Source organism: Anarhichas minor, unplaced genomic scaffold, assembly GCF_050575085.1.
Source record: "Anarhichas minor isolate MPS153535 unplaced genomic scaffold, ASM5057508v1 ptg000048l, whole genome shotgun sequence".
Taxonomy (NCBI): Eukaryota; Metazoa; Chordata; class Actinopteri; order Perciformes; family Anarhichadidae; genus Anarhichas; species Anarhichas minor.
In genome coordinates this window covers 211,712-234,263 of record NW_027466494.1, presented here as the reverse complement: position 1 = coordinate 234,263, position 22,552 = coordinate 211,712, and the positions used below count along the sequence as shown (strand labels likewise).

Sequence of the window (22,552 nt, the reverse complement as noted above, 5' to 3'; positions counted from 1 at the left end):
CAAGAGCAGTCAGTGTAGGGCACACTATGAGGGGGCAACTTTTATCACTATGAAACTTAGGAATAATCGCAAAAATATGGTAAAAAATCAAAATCCCTCGTGAATCCATAACCTGTCCCTTTTAGGGTTTTTTGTAGTTTAGTTCGCCCGATAAAAGGGCTTCTACACTCACTATTCTTTACACTTTTCTTCTTTTTTTGTGGAAAAGAATGTGTGAGAGACAGTTAGCGAGCTAATGCTAGCTAGCTAGCTTTGAGCTAACTAGCTAGCTGAGAGAGAGAGGGGGTGATACGGCTAGGAGACACACAGAGAGGCGGAAGGAGAACAAAAGGTTTTTTGTGTGTGTTTTTTGTGTCATGCAGAACGTGTCGTTACCACCACAATGCCCGTGTTACTTTTCCTGATAGACACGTCCGCGTCTATGAATCAGCGCACCCATCTGGGCACTACCTTTCTGGACGTAGCAAAAGGCGCGGTTGAGACTTTTATGAAGGTATACCGTAAGAGACGACTTAATATCCTTCCGCCGCCGACCTCGAACCGATGATTTGTGGGTAAATAACTGTCTACTGTCTCCACAGCTCAGAGGCAGAGATCCGGCCAGCCGAGGAGACCGGTACATGTTGGTCAATTTTGAAGACGTTCCGTTCGGGATAAAGGTAGAGTTTTTCTTGTTTTTTTTTTTTTTTTTCGAGAGTCTTTGCTTTTTAAAAGAGTCCACAACCTCCCTGATCACCACATTACATTATTGTGTAGAGAGGAAGGAAACAAACCCAATAAATAGATCTCTCCAGGAGGAGCTGTTCATACCCCCCTTTTTTTTTAAAATATGGCCGACATTTTGTTTCGGTGTGAAGCCGCAAGGAACTCTGGGTATTATTTATAGAGCGAGGAGGGTGGTGACGGATAATAAGATTCTATTAAAGTTATCTTTAGTGTCTTTACTAAAGTTTAATATATTCATCAGAGACTAACCCTAAAAAGTATAAATATATATTTATGTAAATTAATATATATTTATATATATTAGAGATAATTCATCCTTATTAAACTTTACCTCCAAAAGTATTTAACTATATATATTTAAATATATTCTAGAAACTACAGTTCTCTTATATTTCCCTATTTTTCTCTTCCAGTTTACCAGAAATTATATTATTTTTCAGAATCATAGAGAAGGATCAGAAATAAAGCTGAATTTATTTTTGATTTATCAAAAGCAAAACGAGTTTCAATGAAAGTCTCCTTTTTCAGCAATACTTAATAAATATGTATAAATATATAAAATCACTCAAGTAGAAACTAAATGAAACATAAATTAGTGCAAGTTTAAATAATATAAGGGCTGAAATATAACATTAATAAAGCAATATAAACAAGACAGTACTTTAAAATTAATAAACAGAGTAAGCTATATTTATATACATATATTATTTTTATCCATACATTAAGACACAGCTATATTGGTGTGTGTATATATATATATAAAAAGAAAACTGCAAAAAATGCGTTTAGAAGACTCTTTATTTATTATATTTTATTAGGTCATAATTCCGTTCTCTCACCACATATGTTTTATACATTTGTCTACTAAAATATAAAAACTAGATCAAGTTGCTTTGTAAGTTGCCGGTTGCAGCAACAGCTGTTAGGATCAGGTCTTGTCTGGAGTGTTGCCACATAGACAGGAAGTGAAGCTCTAGTGAGTTAACAGTTCAACCTAACCCATCCTAACCAACCCTAAACCTATCCTAACTCCAATTTAACCTAACCCTACCATAACCTACCCAATCCTAACCCCAACCTACCCTAACCCACCCCATCCTAACCCCAACCTAACCCACCCCATCCTAACCCCAACCTAACCCACCCCATCCTAACCCCAACCTACCCTAACCTAACCCCAACCTACCCTAACCCACCCCATCCTAACCCCAACCTACCCTAACCTACCCCATCCTAACCCCAACCTACCCTAACCTACCCCATCCTAACGCCAACCTATCCTACCCCACCCAAACCTAACCCCAACCTAACCTACCCCACCCAAACCTAACCCCAACCTAACCTACCCTATCCTACCCCATCCTAACCCCATAGGTTAGGTTAGGATGGGGTTAGGTTGGGATGGGTTAGGTTGGGTTAGGTTAGGTTGGGGTGGGTTAGGGTTTATAAATATGAAATATCTGTTTGGCCACTGTGGAAATTTGAATGTGTGATATCAGAGAAATTTCTGAGGACACAAATGTCTCTCTCAATTCAATTTGCTTTATTGGCATGAAAGTTTAAAAACAGTATTGCCAAAGCATCACTCTCTCTTTCTGTGTGTTTCTCTGTGTCTGTCTCGCTCTCTCTCTCTCTGTCTCTCTCTGTGTTTCTCTGTCTTTCTCTCTCTCTCTGTTAACCAACATGTCTCTCTCTGTGTCTCTCTCTTTCTCGCTCTGTGTTTCTCTGTCTCTCTGTCTTTCTCTCTCTCTGTCTCTCTCTCTCTCTGTTAACCAACATGTCTCTCTCTGTCTCTCTGTCTCTCTCAGGCCGGATGGAAGGAGAGTCACGCCACCTTCATGACTGAGCTGAGGAACCTTCATGCAGCCGGTCTGACGTCCATCGGCACGTCTCTGAGGACGGCCTTTGATCTACTGAACCTCAATAGATTAGTGACGGGGATCGACAACTATGGACAGGTACGTAGGGAGGAAGAGCAGGTGATGAGGAGGAGCTATATGACCCCCCCCCCCCCCCCCCCCCCCAATGGTCCCCAAGCATCAACCACACTGACCCCTCACACACTCAGTCATGTGATCACACCAACAGTAAACAAACAAAACACCTTATTATCATTTATAAAGTTAACAAGTAAAGAGAAAATAATAATATTACATTATATCTCTTATTCACACGGCATGAATGAAGTCTATTTAACTCAGATATAATATCACGGCTCTGCTAGTATCCTACTATATTTATATTTAATGTTATACATATTATAAATACTATATTTATATTTAATGTTATATATCATAAATACTATATTTATATGTAATGCTATACATATAAATACGATGATATTTATATTTAATGTTATACATATAAATACTATGATATTTATATTTAATGTTATACATATTATAAATACTATGATATTTATATTTAATGTTATACATATAAATACTATGATATTTATATTTAATGTTATACATATTATAAATACTATGATATTTATATTTAATGTTATACATATAAATACTATGATATTTATATTTAATGTTATACATATTATAAATACTATGATATTTATATTTATTGTTATACATATTATAAATACTATATTTATATTTAATGTTATACATATTATAAATACTATGATATTTATATTTAATGTTATACATATTATAAATACTATATTTATATTTATTGTTATACATATTATAAATACTATATTTATATTTATTGTTATACATATTATAAATATGATGATATTTATATTTAATGTTATACATATTATAAATACTATGATATTTATATTTAATGTTATACATATTATAAATACTATATTTATATTTAATGTTATACATATTATAAATACTATGATATTTATATTTAATGTTATACATATTATAAATACTATATTTATTGTTATACATATTATAAATACTATGATATTTATATTTAATGTTATACATATAAATACGATATTTATATTTAATGTTATACATATTATAAATACTATGATATTTATATTTAATGTTATACATATTATAAATACTATGATATTTATTGTTATACATATTATAAATACTATGATATTTATATTTAATGTTATACATATAAATACTATGATATTTATATTTAATGTTATACATATAAATACTATGATATTTATATTTAATGTTATACGTATTATAAATACTATATTTATATTTAATGTTATACATATAAATACGATATTTATATTTAATGTTATACATATAAATACGATATTTATATTTAATGTTATACATATTATAAATACTATGATATTTATATTTAATGTTATACATATTATAAATACTATGATATTTATTGTTATACATATTATAAATACTATATTTATATTTAATGTTATACAAATTATAAATACTATATTTATGTTTAATGTTATACATATTATAAATACTATATATTTATATTTAATGTTATACATATTATAAATACTATATATTTATTGTTATACATATTATAAATACTATATTTATATTTAATGTTATACATATTATAAATACTATGATATTTATATTTAATGTTATACATATTATAAATACTATGATATTTATTGTTATACATATTATAAATACTATATTTATATTTAATGTTATACAAATTATAAATACTATATTTATGTTTAATGTTATACATATTATAAATACTATGATATTTATGTTTAATGTTATACATATTATAAATACTATATTTATATTTAATGTTATACATATAAATACTATATATTTATATTTATTGTTATACATATAAATACTATATATTTATATTTATTGTTTATTTGTTTATCACAAAGTGGTTTAAAACACACAATACAATAAACAATGTTTGAATCGGCAGAAGTTATAAAATAAAGTGAAAGTTAAGAAAGAGAATAAACCTGAAGATTAAACAAGTCCTTTGACATTTTATCGTCATTTTAAATGAAAGATATTAACGTTTGCTCACCAGTAGGTCGACAAAATACATTTATTTATTATTTGTTTACGTCTGTAGATTTCTACTAAATTCACCAAAAGTTACTTTACATAATGCCTCATTTGCATATTTAAACATAACATTTCAGTAAACTTGTAATACAATAAATACTGATCTTAATGTGAGTGATGAAGTGGTGAAGTTTCATGGTGATATCTATGATGTCATGTTGTGACCCTATTCACCTGTAGAGTCTCTTAATGTGAGTGATGAAGTGGTGAAGTTTCATGGTGATATCTATGAGTTCATGTTGTGACTCTATTCACCTGTAGGGTCTTCTTAATGTGAGTGATGAAGTGGTGAAGTTTCATGGTGATATCTATGAGTTCATGTATTCACCTGTAGAGTCTTCTTAATGTGAGTGATGAAGTGGTGAAGTTTCATGGTGATATCTATGAGGTCATGTTGTGACCCTATTCACCTGTAGTCTTCTTAATGTGAGTGATGAAGTGGTGAAGTTTCATGGTGATATCTATGAGGTCATGTTGTGACCCTATTCACCTGTAGAGTCCTCTTAATGTGAGTGATGAAGTGGTGAAGTTTCATGGTGATATCTATGAGTTCATGTTGTGACTCTATTCACCTGTAGTCTTCTTAATGTTAGTGATGAAGTGGTGAAGTTTCATGGTGATATCTATGAGTTCATGTATTCACCTGTAGAGTCTTCTTAATGTGAGTGATCAAGTGGTGAAGTTTCATGGTGATATCTATGAGTTCATGTATTCACCTGTAGAGTCTCTTAATGTGAGTGATGAAGTGGTGAAGTTTCATGGTGATATCTATGAGTTCATGTTGTGACCCTATTCACCTGTAGAGTCTCTTAATGTGAGTGATGAAGTGGTGAAGTTTCATGGTGATATCTATGAGTTCATGTTGTGACCCTATTCACCTGTAGAGTCTCTTAATGTGAGTGATGAAGTGGTGAAGTTTCATGGTGATATCTATGAGTTCATGTTGTGACCCTATTCACCTGTAGAGTCTCTTAATGTGAGTGATGAAGTGGTGAAGTTTCATGGTGATATCTATGAGTTCATGTTGTGACCCTATTCACCTGTAGAGTCTCTTAATGTGAGTGATGAAGTGGTGAAGTTTCATGGTGATATCTATGAGTTCATGTGTTCACCTGTAGAGTCTCTAAATGTCTGTAATGTAACTAAACGTCTCTTTAAAGGACGTTTCCTCTCAATGAGTTTGTTCTCAGACTCTGATGATAAATCTCCACTTCAGCAGCTCTTACATTCACCAAACTTCACACGTTCATTCCTCTCTGTGTGCTGAAGGTTCACACAGAGGGGTTTGTTCACACATCACTCACACATTCATTTATACATTTATTAATACAACATGTCTGTTCACAGTACAAAGACAATTATACTCGACTCGTTGTTCGTTACTTTATTCTCTTAAAACACTTTCAAACAAAATTAACTGTGAAGAATCAAAGAGACGACGAGTTTAACGTCTAAACACCTTAAACTAACCTCCACTATGAAGAGGGATTATAGTTATCTGTGAACTCATATCTCATGTTGATAAACTACTTTATTACCTTCATACAAACCCTGTAGAGAAAGAAGTCAAGTATTAATGTGTTATAAAAAGTATCCTCTAAACTAATTGATTTGACTGATAAATATTTACTATAATGTAGATGTTTAACACTTCCTGTTTCTAAATAAGTCAAAGTGAGCTAACGTTCTTTGTGTTCTCCTCAGACGTATAAATAATGTTTTTATTCACTACTGCGACCATAAACTAAGCTTTAAAATAGTCTATATAAAGTCACATTATCTTGTTACTTACTGCTAAATCCTCATTCTAATGCTCATAGCTTGTATTTTATATTAATTAAAGTCTTATTTTCTCTCTTCACAGGGAAGGAATCCCTTCTTCCTCGAACCAGCCATCATAATCACCATCACAGACGGGAATAAGCTGACCAGCGGGGGAGGAGTCCAAGACGAGGTAACTTCATCAAACCCGTGAAACTATAATCACAGGACAACAACGTTCTTTTAATAGTTATGATCAGAATGATCTGTAGTTCATCTCTGATCTCTACAAACACACCAGACTCCTTATGAACGGGTTCAACCTCTCCGAACACAGGAGCTGCTGCTCTGCTGCTGCTCCATCTGTGTCTGTGTTGTTGAGACTTTAGTGAATCTAACACTTTAAAACACTAAAGTTACACAATAACACAAACACTAACAGATGGAGGCAGCAGTATACAACGTATTGACTGTATATGTATATGACTCCAGCTAACGGCGCTAACAGCTAACGGAGCTAAACACAAAGCAGTGTTCAGTGAACGTGACCTGTAGTTTAATAACGCATGTAATAAAGTACTTTTACCTCAGTAGTTGTACTTTTAGTTTCACTTTAAATCCACTAGTTATCATTAACAGTAGAGCGACTTCGTCCTCTGTGTTTGTCTCTGACGCTTCATTTAGTCGTTTACCTCTTCGTCCTCTTCTTCCTCTCCAGCTCCACCTTCCTCTGACCACGCCTCTGCCGGGCAGCGAGCTGACTAAGGAGCCGTTTCGCTGGGACCAGCGTCTGTTCGCTCTGGTGCTGCGAATCACCGGCAACGCCTCGGTGGAGCCAGAGCCGCTCGGGGGGGTCCCACCGGACGACTCTCCGATCACCCCCATGTGTGAGGTCACCGGAGGTAAGTGGACCAAGAACAAGATGGAGTTCAGTCAGGAGACAACCTCCGGTTCTTTAAAGTGAAGCCAAAGCTTCATGTGTTAAAGCTGCATTCTCTCTAGTGTCCACCAGGGGGCGACTCCTCTGGTTGTATAGAAGTCTATGAGAAAATGACTCTACTTCTCTCTTGATTTATTACCTCAGTAAACATTGTAAACATGAGTTTATGGTCTCAATCTCTAGTTTCAAGTCTTCTTCAATACAGCATGATGTTCATTTAGTACATTATGGTCCATTTAGAGTCAAACAGACCATAAAGCAGGGGATGCTTTAGGGCGGGGCTACACAGTGATTGACAGGTCTCTACCAGAGATGTATACGGCGTCTCTACGTCACGACTGAACCATTCGTCACTAGGGTTGGGTACCGAAACCCAGTCCTATACGACCGGTATCTACCGCACCGAAACGCAACGCAGATTTCGGTGCTTCCTTTCGGTGCCTGAGCCGATTGAATACTTTTTTTACACTACTCTGATGACTCCGTCCTGGCAGCAGGTAACGATAGCCTCGGTCCTCCGCTCCTCACTCATAGTATTATTACAACCGGACGAGCCGTGCGCGCTTAGAAACAAACCCCTCCATCATTCTGGCGAAGCTTCAGCCATGATTTATAAAAAAAACAAAAAACCGAGACCAGGATCTGTCAAACGGCTGGCAGGCTACTGACTTCCTCCATCGACATCCGGGTACTTAGCGCTGCCGTTCATAAGCACAACATCCACAGGCATGCGAAACCTTCTTCTTCTTCTTCTTTGAGGTGTAGTGGCAGTTGGCAAACGATGAATTGGCGCATTAGCGCCACCAACTGGTAAAATTTAATTAAATTACTTTAATCAGGAGAGGTGTCGTATTTTGAGAGAGACGGCAAATATGCTCATATTTCTGCAAAAGAATTGCTGAAGTTTGAAGCTGTAGAGTGTGTACAGAGTGTGTGTGTGTTTTGTATTTATATTTATTTAAGTATACTGTAAACTGTTGACAGTTAATATATTGTTCATAGTTTGAAGTTAAAAAGTTTGAAGCCAAGTGTTTTGTATTTATTTATAGTATACTTTAAACAGTTACTTTTTTCTTCAAATTGAACAGGCACCGTTTAGGCACCAGTATCGGAAAAAACCCAAACGATACCCATCCCTATTCGTCACACATGATGTGTTCAAGGACCGTCAGAAAGATATAAATCAGACGATAATGAAGGCCTTTAAAACGTGCCAACGGTGTAGTTTTGGCGATTATTGTTTTAAATAAAACATGTGTGTTCATCTTGGTGGTGGGTTTTTGGGGTTTAAGATGAACACACAGAGAGCAGATCACAGCTCAGTGGTGTTGAACACGTCACGACTCGGCTCTATTGTCACTGAACACGTCACGACTCGGCTCTATTGTCACTGAACACGTCACGACTCGGCTCTATTGTCACTGAACACGTCACGACTCGGCTCTATTGTCACTGAACACGTCACGACTCGGCTCTATTGTCACTGGTCACGGCTCTATTGTCACTGAACACGTCACGGCTCTATTGTCACTGAACACGTCACGGCTCTATTGTCACTGAACACGTCACGGCTCTATTGTCACTGAACACGTCACGGCTCTATTGTCACTGAACACGTCACGGCTCTATTGTCACTGAACACGTCACGGCTCTATCGTCACTGAACACGTCACGGCTCTATCGTCACTGAACACGACACGGCTCTATCGTCACTGAACACGACACGGCTCTATCGTCACTGAACACGACACGGCTCTATCGTCACTGAACACGACACGGCTCTATCGTCACTGAACACGACACGGCTCTATCGTCACTGAACACGACACGGCTCTATCGTCACTGAACACGACACGGCTCTATCGTCACTGAACACGACACGGCTCTATCGTCACTGAACACGACACGGCTCTATCGTCACTGAACACGACACGGCTCTATCGTCACTGAACACGACACGGCTCTATCGTCACTGAACACGACACGGCTCTATCGTCACTGAACACGACACGGCTCTATCGTCACTGAACACGACACGGCTCTATCGTCACTGAACACGACACGGCTCTATCGTCACTGAACACGTCAGGACTCGGCTCTATCGTCACTGAACACGACTCGGCCTTTAGAAACCAGCCAGTGAACGGGTGCACACACGAGGTCACTAGAGGTGAAGCTGGAGGCAGGAAGTGACTCACCGTCACCTGATACTCTGAAGCTTCAGAGCTACGTTTAATGCAAATGTCCCTCTTTGCATGCCGCTAACATCTGACAGTAAAGGTCTGATGCATCTCTACAAAGATTTTAAGATAGAGAGCACTTGTATGTGCAGTCTGCAGGGTTTTAAACTAAGAGTGCTCGACATTCAAAGATGCTTTCACATATTTATTAGTTTCAAACCATTTTACAGACGTGATTACCTCACGGTGTTAGCTGGAGACGTTCAAAATGTCATCTTGCTGTGTTGTTGATGCCAGAATCGATCAAGAAACAGGAGAAATGTATAACTTTAGATTTATTTATATATATATATATTATATAATAATAATAATATTTACTGTAGCATGAAGGCATGGTGGGATTAGCAAGCTAACTAGCAGACTGCTTCCTACTTAGCTAGCATGCTAATTCCACCATGCCTTCATGCTACAGGTTACAGATGAGTACTAGCCAAGATAAGCTTATAAAGCGATACATTTTACTGAAGTATAATAATGTTCTTAGAGCTCATGTTAGGAAGTTAAACAGCTCATAATTCATCTCTAATATCATTACATTACATTACATTACAGTCATTTAGCAGACGCTTTTATCCAAAGCGACTTACAATTCTATACGATTCTATCACATTTCTACACCGTAGGCACAACTACGGGAGCAATTTTGGGGTTAAGTGTCTTGCTCAAGGACACATCGACATGCGACTAGCAGAGCCGGAGCCGGGGATTGAACCGCCGATCCTCTGATTGAAAGACGGCCCTGCTATCCACTTAGCCACAGTCGCCCCTATCTATTATCTATATCTATCTATATCTATTTTATATTCATGTGAAAACATCTCCTTCAAACTACTGGATTTATTCAAGTTAATCACCAAAACTACATTTTACAGATGACATGTGAACACATCATGATAACGTTATAATGTACCTTCAGCCAGTACTCATGTTCACTGAGCAGAGCCTGAAGGCATCATCATGTAACTGAAGTGAACCTCCGTTGGTTAGCCGTTAGCGGTGCTGCTAACGTTACTAGCTCTCCTGTTGGTTAGCCGTTAGCGGTGCTGCTAACGTTACTAGCTCTCCTCTGATTGGTTGTTTACAATGAAACATGATCAGAGATCAGAGGCTAGAAACACATGTTCTACTGAATGTTGGAGGAGAACCATCGTCGGTAGAACTTTATTTCTGTTTCTAATAACTTGTGTTGCAGGACGTTCTTACAGCGTTTTCTCTCAGCGGATGTTGAATCAGTGTCTGGAGTCTCTGGTGCAGAAGATCCAGAGTGGAGTGGTGATAAACTTTGAGAAGACTGGACCTGATCCTCCTCCTCTAGAGGGTGAGAGACTCCTGGTTTGATGTCTCTGTTGAAACCTCCACCTTCATCTCTGTTGTGTTTCATACCTCACAAACACCTTCTTGTCTCCCGTCTGTCTGTCCAGACGCTCCAGCCGAGGTGCTGAAGGCCGGTCCGCAGACTTGGCACTGTTGTCACAAGCTGATCTACGTACGACCCAACCCCAAAACCGGGGTCCCCATCGGTCACTGGCCGATCCCAGAGGCCTTCTGGCCGGACCAGAACTCCCCCACGCTGGTAAGAAAATGGTTTGATCCTGCACCTTTTGGATAATACCATTTAAATGGTTTTTATGGAACATGTCTGCATCAGAATGTCTAGAAACCATTAATTACATTATACTAAATGGTTCCAACATGTTTCCAATATATTTTAAATAAACAGTCAAATCGATGTTTGAAAAGTTCTGCAAAACTTGTTTTATATCGTTAAGAAAAACCACAGTAATATAATTTATAACATTTAATGTGATACATTTAATGTTATAAATATTAGCTGAAAATAAATATATTTATATATAAATAAATATGTGGTATATTTATTTACCTCATATATATATATATATATATATATATATATATATATATATATATATATATATATATATATATAAAAAAACATGAGGTAAATGATAAAAGTTCACATGTGAGATCAAATATACACAGTTTTTTTGAATAAAGAGTGTTATTGTGTGTGTATTACTTTAGTAGCATGATGATTTTTACAGAATGTAACTGTGATGTTATTATGGACTATAACAGTGTTTACCTGTGCCCCAGCCCCCCCGCTCAGCCCACCCACACATCCGGTTCTCCTGTCTGGACGCCGAGCCGATGGTCATTGACAAGGTTCCCTTTGACAAGTACGAGCTGGAGCCGTCACCTCTCACGCAGTACATTCTGGAGAGGAAGTCACCGCACACCTGCTGGCAGGTAAAGACCCGCCTCTAAATACATCAATCTATAAGGTCTCTAACCTTTGAACCTGGTGGTTCTGTGGGTATTTAATTCTGAGAAGTTCCACAACATCTGTGGTGAGTTGATGGAGAGACTTGGACTTTGGCCGTCGCCATGTTTTTTTCCAACCAGTGAACAGGAAGTGACCATATTAGGACTGAGGAGGAGTGACGTAGAGACGCCGTATACGTCTCTGGTAGAGACCTGTCAATCACAGTAGCCCCGCCCTAAAGCATCCCCTGCTTTATGGTCTGTGTGACTCTAAATGGACCATAATGTACTAAATGAACATCATGCTGTATTGAAGAAGACTTGAAACTAGAGATTGAGACCATAAACTCATGTTTACAATGTTTACTGAGGTAATAAATCAAGAGAGAAGTAGAGTCATTTTCTCATAGACTTCTATACAACCAGAGGAGTCGCCCCCTGGTGGACACTAGAGAGAATGCAGCTTTAACACATGAAGCTTTGACTTCACTTTAAAGAAACAGAGGTTGTCTCCTGATTAAATCACAACAAATGTTTGTCCCCAAAAGTGTCCCGTTTAGTCCCGCCCTACTGTGCTGTGATTGGCTGTTACTGGTTACTATCACTGTCCTATAATCCAGCAATCACAACACTGTGAGAAGAGTCTATGGTGTGGATGAAGTTGTTACATTTCACCTATTTTGTGGTTGGCTAGCTAGCGAGCTAATTCCACCATGCTGTAATGCTACACTGGTTCAGAAGATGAATGCTCATGGGAGAAGTTGAGCTCTGCCAGAAAGCCCCTTCAGGATGGAAGAGCTTTAGGTTTAGGGATCTTTCCTCTGCTGAATTCAGATCAAACTTTACATTTATTTGTCCCGCTAGTAATCAACTAATAGGAAAGTTTTCCCTCCATTTTTTGTTTCTTGCTCTACGTCCATTATTACAGTAATAAATGCACATTCCCACTGAGCCGTAGTTTAGCTGAACATCATGTTTTAAAGTGCAGAGCAGCTAATAGAGACGGTTAATAAACGTTCTGTGTCGTGTGTTTGCGTTCATCTCCGTCTCTGTTTCAGGTGTTTGTGTGTAACAGTGCCAAATACAGCGACCTGGGCCAACCCTTCGGCTACCTGAAGGCCAGCACGGCTCTGAACTGTGTCAACCTGTTTGTGATGCCGTACAACTACCCCGTCCTGCTGCCTCTGCTGGGTAAGACCAACAGACCCAGGTCTGTCTGTCACCGTGTGGGCAGGACCTAAAATCTAGTCATTATTATCTTTAATGAAGTATAATAATGAGCTTAGAGCTCGTGTTATGAAGTTAAGAACCTTCTGGCTACGAGTCTCCCCCATTTGGGTGCAATCTGGCTCAGCACCCCTGAAAATATTGTTCGGAAAATAGCCTTATTGTTCGCCAGTATTGTGGATCTGTCCAGTTTTTTTTCCGGATTAAACAGCAACGTATGGGCAACACTATCATATAAGTCACTTCTTACACACTCCAAACACAACTATAGGCTACTAGTATAAGCATCTAGAAAATGTGGCATAAAATCATGAAATCCTGGGCAGAAATCAGCGTTATGTCTGCCTCAAATCAATATTTTCACCACGAAGCTAGGAGCTAGCCGGCTAATCCGGACATCGTTTAGCATTAGCATCAGGCAGAGAAGACGTACATACCGTCGGCTCTTCTCTCCGTAGACGCACCGCAACGCTGTGACCGTACAACGGTCCAATGCCACTGGTCTTCACCGGAAAAAATCCATGGTTTTTGGTCAGGTTTTATGAAATATTCGTACAAAAACATCGAAAATGCTCCGGTTTAGAGCTACCGTGATGGCCGCCAAGTGCATCCTGTTTACAGCCGAGCTGTTTCCTGTGGAAGGGGGGTCAACCCACCTCGGGCCAGCGGTCAGACTTTCGGCCAATGGAATTTTACGCTCGGGGAGACGTGGCACTTCTTGCAACTTTACTGGCTGAAACTTATGTCAATCAACACCAAATTCGACACACGCCTTCCTGAGACTCTGACGCGTCGAAGGAGGGCTTATTGACTGAAATCGACTGATGATGTTAGGAATCTCAAAATGATTCCTAACATCTGTATTTGGATGTATTGAATAATATGAGTGATAAAAAAAGTGAAATATATAGTTATATAGTATATAAAATTTGAATAGAGCATGAGAGAGAAATGAGCATTCGGCTTGAAATTCTGTACTCAGACCTCCTATTATGCTGTCTTGCTTCACTCAATCTAAGTAAAATGAGCTTAGAGAGACCACAACCCTGTTGTGCTATGACACAGGAGTATTTGTAGGCTTCACTCTGCAATAATTCCAAAAAAATGTTCAATGAAAGTGCTTTTTTTTTTCAGGCGAACCTGGAACTTTTTCAACTTGAGCTGTGCCATAAGTGTATCAGTTATTAACCAGTAACATATACACAATATTTACACAATTGAACACATCTCACAAGTGTTACCTGTATAGACCATCAAAATTATTAAAATAGACCTTGTAGTTTGGGTAGTTTACTCTCTTGAGTATGGGTATGCAAATTAACTTTATTTACACTCTGATGGTTAACGTTACTGTCATTAATCCGTTACACCACTAATCTATAGAGAAGTACTTTGAGTTCATGTTATGCTTTTTGTGTTGTGTGTTATAACTTATTTAAACGACACATTTAATTGTTTTTTTCTTGCAGACGACTTGATCAAAGTGCACAAGTTCAAGCCGACCATCAAATGGCGTCAGTCCTTTGAGAACTACCTAAAGACGATGCCTCCGTATTACATTGGGGTCAGACTTCGTCTCTTTTTATTTTAAATTAATTTGTCCATCGGTACATGAAAGCGCTGATCTTTACTTCCTGTTCTTCTGTCCAGTCGCTGAGGAAGGCGCTGAGGATCATGGGAGCACCAAACCTGCTAGCCGACAACATGGAGTACGGCCTGAGCTACAGCGTGGTGTCCTACCTGAAGAAGCTCAGCCAGCAGGTGAGCAGCTACCTGCTGGGCTCTAATCACAGGAAAGACTCATGCACTGGAAAACAAACAAAATATTTAAGATAAACTGTGACTACAAGGTGTTTTTAGTTGTGATAAGTCATAATGAGCCAATTCAGAATGTTTAGTAACTAAAAACAAGTCTCTATATCTCACAGACATGTTCGTCGTGAGGTGGTTCTGTCTCATAATAAGTTATGAGATGTTTTAGTCTGTGAGCGTCATTATTGTTCAAGTATTAACTATGGTCATGTTGTTGTTTTTACTGAGGACTCCCTTGCTACACGTTTTTGTTTTAATAGCTCAGTGATGCCTGAGATTCATTATCTGTTTAATTAAGCTGCTGGTCGCGTGATGGAGCGCTGACCAATCAGAGAGAACGTAGTAAAAGAGACGCGTTTTCAAAGGGAAGCGTAGTCGTGTCGCTGTAACTTCTTTAGTAAAGACGAGATGGGGAAGTCACAGAACAGTGTTTCCTGATTTTTAATCTGATGTCATGCTTCAGATTTACTGGTTTAATGTTCTCAGAATACTGGAGGCAGCAGAACCAACTATTCATTAATCAAGACGTCAGGCAGTACCTGGTCTTATTCCATCGTTCTGTGATTTTATGCTGCTCGCGTCTGGAAACGCTTCACCTGTGATTACTTCACAATAAAAGTCAGTTCAATGCTTTTAATGTGAAGCTGCAGCAACAGGAAATACTTAATACTGCAAATATTCTCTCAATCGCCATTTTGTTACTTAACAGACATTTATTTAAATGAGAATCTTGCAGATTATTACTTTAATTTTACAGTTTTCTTAGTAGAGATTATATTTAATGAATACTTAAGGAGTGTCTACGTTTTGTTAAATGCAAACTTGTATTTCTGGCTGTTTTTATATTGTTTATGCATAAAGAGACTGGCTGTAACTGTGTTCTACAGTCGCATGAATGATCTCCTCTCATTGCAGTCAAAGATGGAGTACGACCGGCTGATCGCTCTGATCGGTAAGAAGCAGCCGCCGGAGGCCGGCATCAAGGTGCGATGGCGAGGAGGAGGAGGCGTGTCTCAGGCCCAGCGGAGAGACTTCCTCCAGAGGCTGCAGAGTCTCTCTGCAGACGCTCCGACTCCTCCGATGGAGCTCAACCCCAAAGAGTTCACGGGCTTCCAGCTGGCGCTGCTCAACAAGGTGACACCGAGGTTATTGTTGGTATTCATGTTCCCGACAGCAGGTCTGCTCTCAAACAGGGTTCAGAGATATAATGCGCAATAAGTTGAGCATAATTATGGAGGTGGAGGTGGGCGGGTCCAACAACCGGAGATGTTTCAGCAGGAGAACAACTTTGATTTATCTGTCATGTGACTTAATGTAGTTCTTTTAACCCAAACGGCCATCTTTATTAACCCCAAGTATTTACACAAGCTTCTCTCCTGGCCCCCTCTAATCCTTCACCTGTTTTATATTTTACATGTTTGTGTGTCGTCATCAGGGTCTGAAGCCTCAGAGCTTCAGGAACCCTTACGACATCCCACGAAGCCACCTGCTGGACCAGCTGAGCCGGATGAGGAGGAACCTGCTCATCACGGGCGTCTGTGGTCTCAGAGGGCAGGACTCGGGTCAGTTTAACACTATCATAGATATTCATCAGAGTCAGGACTCATCCATCAATCAGGTTTTATTCACACACATTTAAATGCAATTCAAAAATGTTTCAACAAATGATTGACGAGATGAAAACAAGGGAATAATGAAACTAAATCACATTAAAATGAATTAAATACAACTCTGAATAAATGGATTGTTCTAAAACAGTTAAAAGAACATTTAATAATAATAATACATTTTAATCAGTATAGGGCTGTAAAAGGTACTCATAGACACTTTACATGGTAATAGTAATAGTAATAGTAATTACAATAGATGACGTCACAATAAGGAACACAAACATACGTAACTAACTTCACAGGTTAGAGTGAAATAAATAGAATATGTATAAACACTAAAACCACAGCATAAAAACACATGAGACCGTATGAAATCAGACGTAATAATTATAAAATACATAGAATTATAAAACACTACATTAAAAACAGAGGAATAAAATCGAATACATTGGTTTTAGTTTGTTTAAAAATATTATTTTCAGCTGCGGTTGATTGTATTAAATACTAATTTAATATTTCCTGGTATTGGTTTTAATAACATCATTTGATAGAGTTAATGGCTCCGTAGATCAGTCTATCCTTGTATTACTATACAGTATATGTAATATAATGAATACGTTTATTAACAATCCATTTTATAAATCTGTTTCTCAAACCCACCGTCGGATATCTACAGAAGTTAGCATGCTAACCAGCTAGCCTCAGTCTGTCCTGTCCTGTAGTACCTCTTCTAACCTGAGGAGGCGCCAGAGAGTCACTGCAGCGTCCAGTTAATCCAACATGAGAGGACCAGGAAGTAGAGTCAATAATAACCATAATAATACATCCATTGATAGTTTGTTTACTGGATTAAATCCAAAGTGGCAGAAACGACCTTCAGGAGGCGGACCTTCAGTTAGCGGTTAGCTCTCATTTAGCCAGTGCAAAGTTCTCTCTCTGCTAGTTAGTAGCTGACTCTGCTGCCCCCTACTGGTTCGGAGCAGGTGTTGCACCTTATTGTTAACACAGAGCATGTCAACTCGTCTCCTGTCTCCGGTCCAGACCAGCTCCACAGCGTCCCGATAGCCCAGATGGGGAACTACCAGGACTTCCTGAAAGCTGCTCCTCAGCCTCTCCGAGACGCCGACCCCGAGCAGCCCAAACGTCTGCACACGTTCGGAAACCCGTTCAAGCTCGACAAGAAGGTAACGACCGGCACACCCTGGTCCTCTTTTTCACCGTGGAACCAGAACCACCGTATATTAACCCTTTCTTCCCTCTCAGGGCATGATGATTGACGAGGCGGACGAGTTCGTGACGGGTCCTCAGAACAAAGGGAAGAGACCCGGAGACAGCAGCAACATGACGGGGGGGGGGCCCAAGAGGCGGCGCTGCATGTCCCCTCTGCTTCGTCTGGGGCGGGCCTACATCCCCCCGGTCACGCCGCCCGCCAGCCCTCGACCAACAGGTAGAGATTCACACACACACACACACACACACACCTGACCAACAGGTAGAGATTCACACACACACACACACACACACACACACACACACACACACACACACACACACACACACACACACACACACACACACACCTGACCAACTATAAAGATCGTATATGTTTAAATCGGTCTTCAGGGAAGTGAAGATACTTCTATTCCAACTTGTCCCATCGCGTCCTGAAAAGTCTTTAAATCTCTGACCCTGCAGACGTGGACCTGACTGACGAAGCACCTGAACCAGACCTGATCCTGAACCACCTGACCCAGAACCACTACAGCTCAGACGGGGGCTCAGACTCGGAGGGGGAGCTTTCCTCGCTGCCCGCCGACGACCAGGAGGACCAGGAGGACGCCGAGGACCTCCAGCACGGTGAGGAAGAAGAAGAAGAGGAAGAGGACGATATGGATGAGGAGGACGGGGGTCCACGGTTGGGTGAGCCGGCGGCGGCGGACAGCGAGGAGGACGGAGCGGAGCTGGTGCTGCTGGACGAGCAGCCTCCTCGATACCTGTCTCCTTCAGCTCTGAAGAAACACATCCACATGGAGACGACGAAGGTCAACAACGAGCTGAGGACGCTCATCAACAAGGAGATCAGGAAGCCCGGCAGACGTACGTCAGTCTGGAACCAGAACCAGAACTTTATCTGGCCTACAGGAGATTTAAAGTCTGAATATTAGTTTACGGTTTAACACTAACATGTTATTAACATGTTATTAACATGTTATTAGAGTAATAACCAGAGATCATTACTCACTTTTAGTTTGTTACTTTGTTTTAGTAATTATGGTGTTTTTATCTTCATATAAACAGTTTTATTGATGTATAATAATGAGCTTAGAGCTCGTGTTAGAAGTTAAACATCATAATTCAGCTCTAATATCTATTTCATATTAACGTGAACACATCTCCTTGAAACTACTGGATTCATTCAAGTTTATCACCAAAACTACATTTTACAGATGACATGTGAACACATCATGATAACGTTATAATGTACCTTCAGCCAGTACTCATGTTCACTGAGCAGAGCCTGAAGGCATCATAATGTAACTGAAGGGAACCTCCGTTGGTTAGCTGTTAGCGGTGATGCTAACGTTACTAGCTCAGAGATTAAAGTTGTAACTCTACAAGAACTAGAATAGTCAGAGATTCTAAAGTCAAACATTTGCAAGAAATAACTCAGAACGATGTTTAAAACTACGAGGCGACGTCCTTCTAATGCTGCGTTCACAACAAACAACCAGATTACACAAAGTCGATGCAGAGACGTGAGTAGACTTTCATGAACAGAATGATAAATACGAACCTACGATAAGACAAACTAAAGACGGAGGCCGACCAATCAGAACAGAGCAGGTGTGTGTTTGACTGCAGAAATGAATGTTTGTGTTTCTGTTCCAGACTACGAGAAGATCTTCCTCCTCCTGAAGCAGATCCAGGGCACTCTGGATACCCGACTCATCTTCCTCCAGAACGTCATCAAAGAGGCGGCCAGGTACAGATGTTCTACCTGTCTTTGTACAGATGTTCTACCTGTCTTTGTACAGATGTTCTACCTGTCTTTGTACAGATGTTCTACCTGTCTTGGTACCGGTGTTCTACCTGTCTTTGTACCGGTGTTCTACCTGTCTTTGTACCGGTGTTCTACCTGTCTTTGTACCGGTGTTCTACCTGTCTTGGTACCGGTGTTCTACCTGTCTTGGTACTGGTGTTCGACCTGTCTTTGTACCTGTGTTCTACCTGTCTTGGTACCTGTGTTCTACCTGTCTTGGTACCTGTGTTCTACCTGTCTTGGTACCGGTGTTCTACCTGTCTTTGTACCTGTGTTCTACCTGTCTTGGTACCTGTGTTCTACCTGTCTTGGTACCTGTGTTCTACCTGTCTTGGTACCGGTGTTCTACCTGTCTTGGTACTGGTGTTCTACCTGTCTTGGTACCTGTGTTCTACCTGTCTTGGTACCTGTGTTCTACCTGTCTTGGTACCGGTGTTCTACCTGTCTTTGTACCTGTGTTCTACCTGTCTTGGTACCGGTGTTCTACCTGTCTTGGTACCTGTGTTCTACCTGTCTTGGTACCGGTGTTCTACCTGTCTTGGTACCGGTGTTCTACCTGTCTTGGTACCGGTGTTCTACCTGTCTTGGTACCGGTGTTCTACCTGTCTTTGTACCGGTGTTCTACCTGTCTTTGTACCGGTGTTCTACCTGTCTTGGTACCGGTGTTCTACCTGTCTTTGTACCTGTGTTCTACCTGTCTTGGTACCGGTGTTCTACCTGTCTTGGTACCGGTGTTCTACCTGTCTTTGTACCGGTGTTCTACCTGTCTTTGTACCGGTGTTCTACCTGTCTTTGTACCTGTGTTCTACCTGTCTTGGTACCTGTGTTCTACCTGTCTTGGTACCTGTGTTCTACCTGTCTTGGTACCGGTGTTCTACCTGTCTTTGTACCGGTGTTCTACCTGTCTTTGTACCGGTGTTCTACCTGTCTCACCTAACGCGGCCGTCTTCAGCTAAATGTTTTATTTTTAACCCTCTGAAAACCCTCCGGCGGGATTGAAAAGCAGGTTACCAAAACTTCTTGGTCTGTGTGTTACAAATGGAGCTGAAAAAACAACTTAGGTTTTTGATGCACTATTGTCAAAAATATAGTGCGATAGTCGGCTATATCGATTTTTTTGCACAGCCCTAAAAACTACACCGTAAAAAAACGTAACTATCGTCAGATTTTCCTATTTCCAACTGTCCTTGAACACATCATCTGTGAGCATCAAAAAAAGAAACAAAAACAAAGCAAATTGTGATATTTCATCGACAACATTTTATTCTTGTCTCATTTAGAATAAAGCATTAAGTTGTGAGCTCCTCAGTGAAACTATGACGTCATGATTGATTCATCTGAGACCAACAGTCAAGTGACAACAAACCAGAGACACTGGAGGTTGTATGAACGTAAATAGCTCAATATTTATAGTACGTAGAGCCTCCATTCCCCCCCCGACATCAACACTTGTGGATTTATAGATTCTACTGTTTTCCAATTTTTGTAAAATAAATTATCAAAGAAATGTAACTTTCTTTGTTATGATGTATGACATCATAACTGTGTTATTCTGCACTGAAGACGTGTTCTAGTTCTCTCTACTTCTACTCATCATGGTTCTGTTTATAGAGGAGCAGGACTTTTATTTTGAAGGGAAAATCTAAATTTAGTTTTCATCGTTTGTTCTTCAGGTTCAAGAAGCGCGTTCTCATCGAGCAGCTGGATAACTTCCTGGAGGAGATCCACAACAGATCCATCAACATGAACCACGTGGTGGACTCGCTCTGAGACCGGCTCGCCTCGGGAACCGGACTCGCTGGTGGTGGACTTCCTGTCTGTGGTTCACACACAGCAGTGGAGGATGGAGGAGGATGGAGATGGAGGAAGAGGAGGAGGAAGAGGAGGTTTGTGTTCTCAGATCTTTGGACTCGTTCCTCTCGACTTTTCTCCGAGGAGGCGGAGCCTCTGAGGGACACGTTCGGGGTCAGTCGTGTTTCCTACACTCCACTTAGTGAAGCACTCCGCAGCTCCTGAAGGAGTTCAGCTTGTGTTTAATCTGTCGGACTGAAGAGGAACTTTTAGAACGATAATAAATAAATAATAATAATCGTTTTGTGATCTTTGGGTCAAACAAACAGCTCAGGAACTCTCAGCTTCACACTCGGCAATAAAGTTCTTTTACCTTCATCCCAAAAATCTGAGTTCATGGACCGACGTCCTCCTGTCCCGACGTGTCCCAACTCATCCCGACGTATCCCAGCATGTTGGGACATGTCTCAACTTATCCCGACGTATCCCAGCATGTTGGGACGTGTCTCAACTCATCCCGACGTATCCCAGCATGTTGGGACGTGTCTCAACTTATCCCGACGTATCCCAGCATGTTGGGACGTGTCCTGACGTGTCGCTATGTGTCCCAACATGTCCCAAAGTGTGACAACGCGTCCCGACGTGCTGCCAAATACCCTCCACCCCCCCCGCCATGAATCTCAAACCTCACGTAACGTGAATGCACTTGTGTACATTTGAGAATGTTTATTTAATGTAATTTAAAGAAACCTTTTTTGTGTTAAATCTTCTCAAATCTACACAGAATGTGAACGAAGGTGAAGTGTGTTTGTGATTCAGCCTCTTCTGGGCCGGGGACCCTGACCTGCCATACCTTGTCTTTGTGTGTGAAGAGGCGGCTACCAAAAGAGTATTTTGAATACACTGTAAAGATGTAAATAACCCTAGAGTACTTATTTAAAGAATGTTCACAGGAAAACGGCCTTTTTGTAAGTATTTCCATGAATAAAGTTTCTATTTTACACTGTGAAGGGCCGTGTAAATAAAGTGTTGTGTAAAGACGAGACTCTGTTTTATTGACACAATAATATACTATATAGTACTACTACTATATACCAGTAAAG

The 22,552-nt window shown here is 39.9% G+C and overlaps 1 protein-coding gene across 2 annotated transcripts; it reads left to right on the top strand.

Annotated features, from left to right (window-relative positions):
* On the top strand, nucleotides 1–22,492 carry ints6 (integrator complex subunit 6). Of its 2 annotated transcripts, none has more exons than XR_012959389.1 (19): nucleotides 1–493; nucleotides 582–659; nucleotides 2,535–2,684; nucleotides 6,610–6,699; nucleotides 7,225–7,408; nucleotides 10,879–11,004; nucleotides 11,108–11,259; nucleotides 11,802–11,954; nucleotides 13,028–13,160; nucleotides 14,666–14,760; nucleotides 14,847–14,957; nucleotides 15,924–16,142; nucleotides 16,444–16,570; nucleotides 17,660–17,802; nucleotides 17,882–18,065; nucleotides 18,314–18,715; nucleotides 19,508–19,601; nucleotides 20,939–21,038; nucleotides 21,332–22,492. XR_012959389.1 is itself a non-coding variant. In XM_076112206.1 (19 exons), exons 2-19 carry the CDS (start codon nucleotides 383–385, stop codon nucleotides 21,426–21,428), a joined length of 2,649 nt encoding a protein of 882 aa, XP_075968321.1. In that variant the 5' UTR covers nucleotides 9–79; nucleotides 363–382; the 3' UTR covers nucleotides 21,429–22,492. The 2 variants fall into 2 exon arrangements, 1 of the variants encoding a protein (XP_075968321.1); XM_076112206.1 differs by lacking the exon at nucleotides 20,939–21,038 and having other exon boundaries at nucleotides 9–79; nucleotides 363–493.
* The last annotated feature ends 60 nt before the right edge of the window (nucleotides 22,493–22,552 follow it).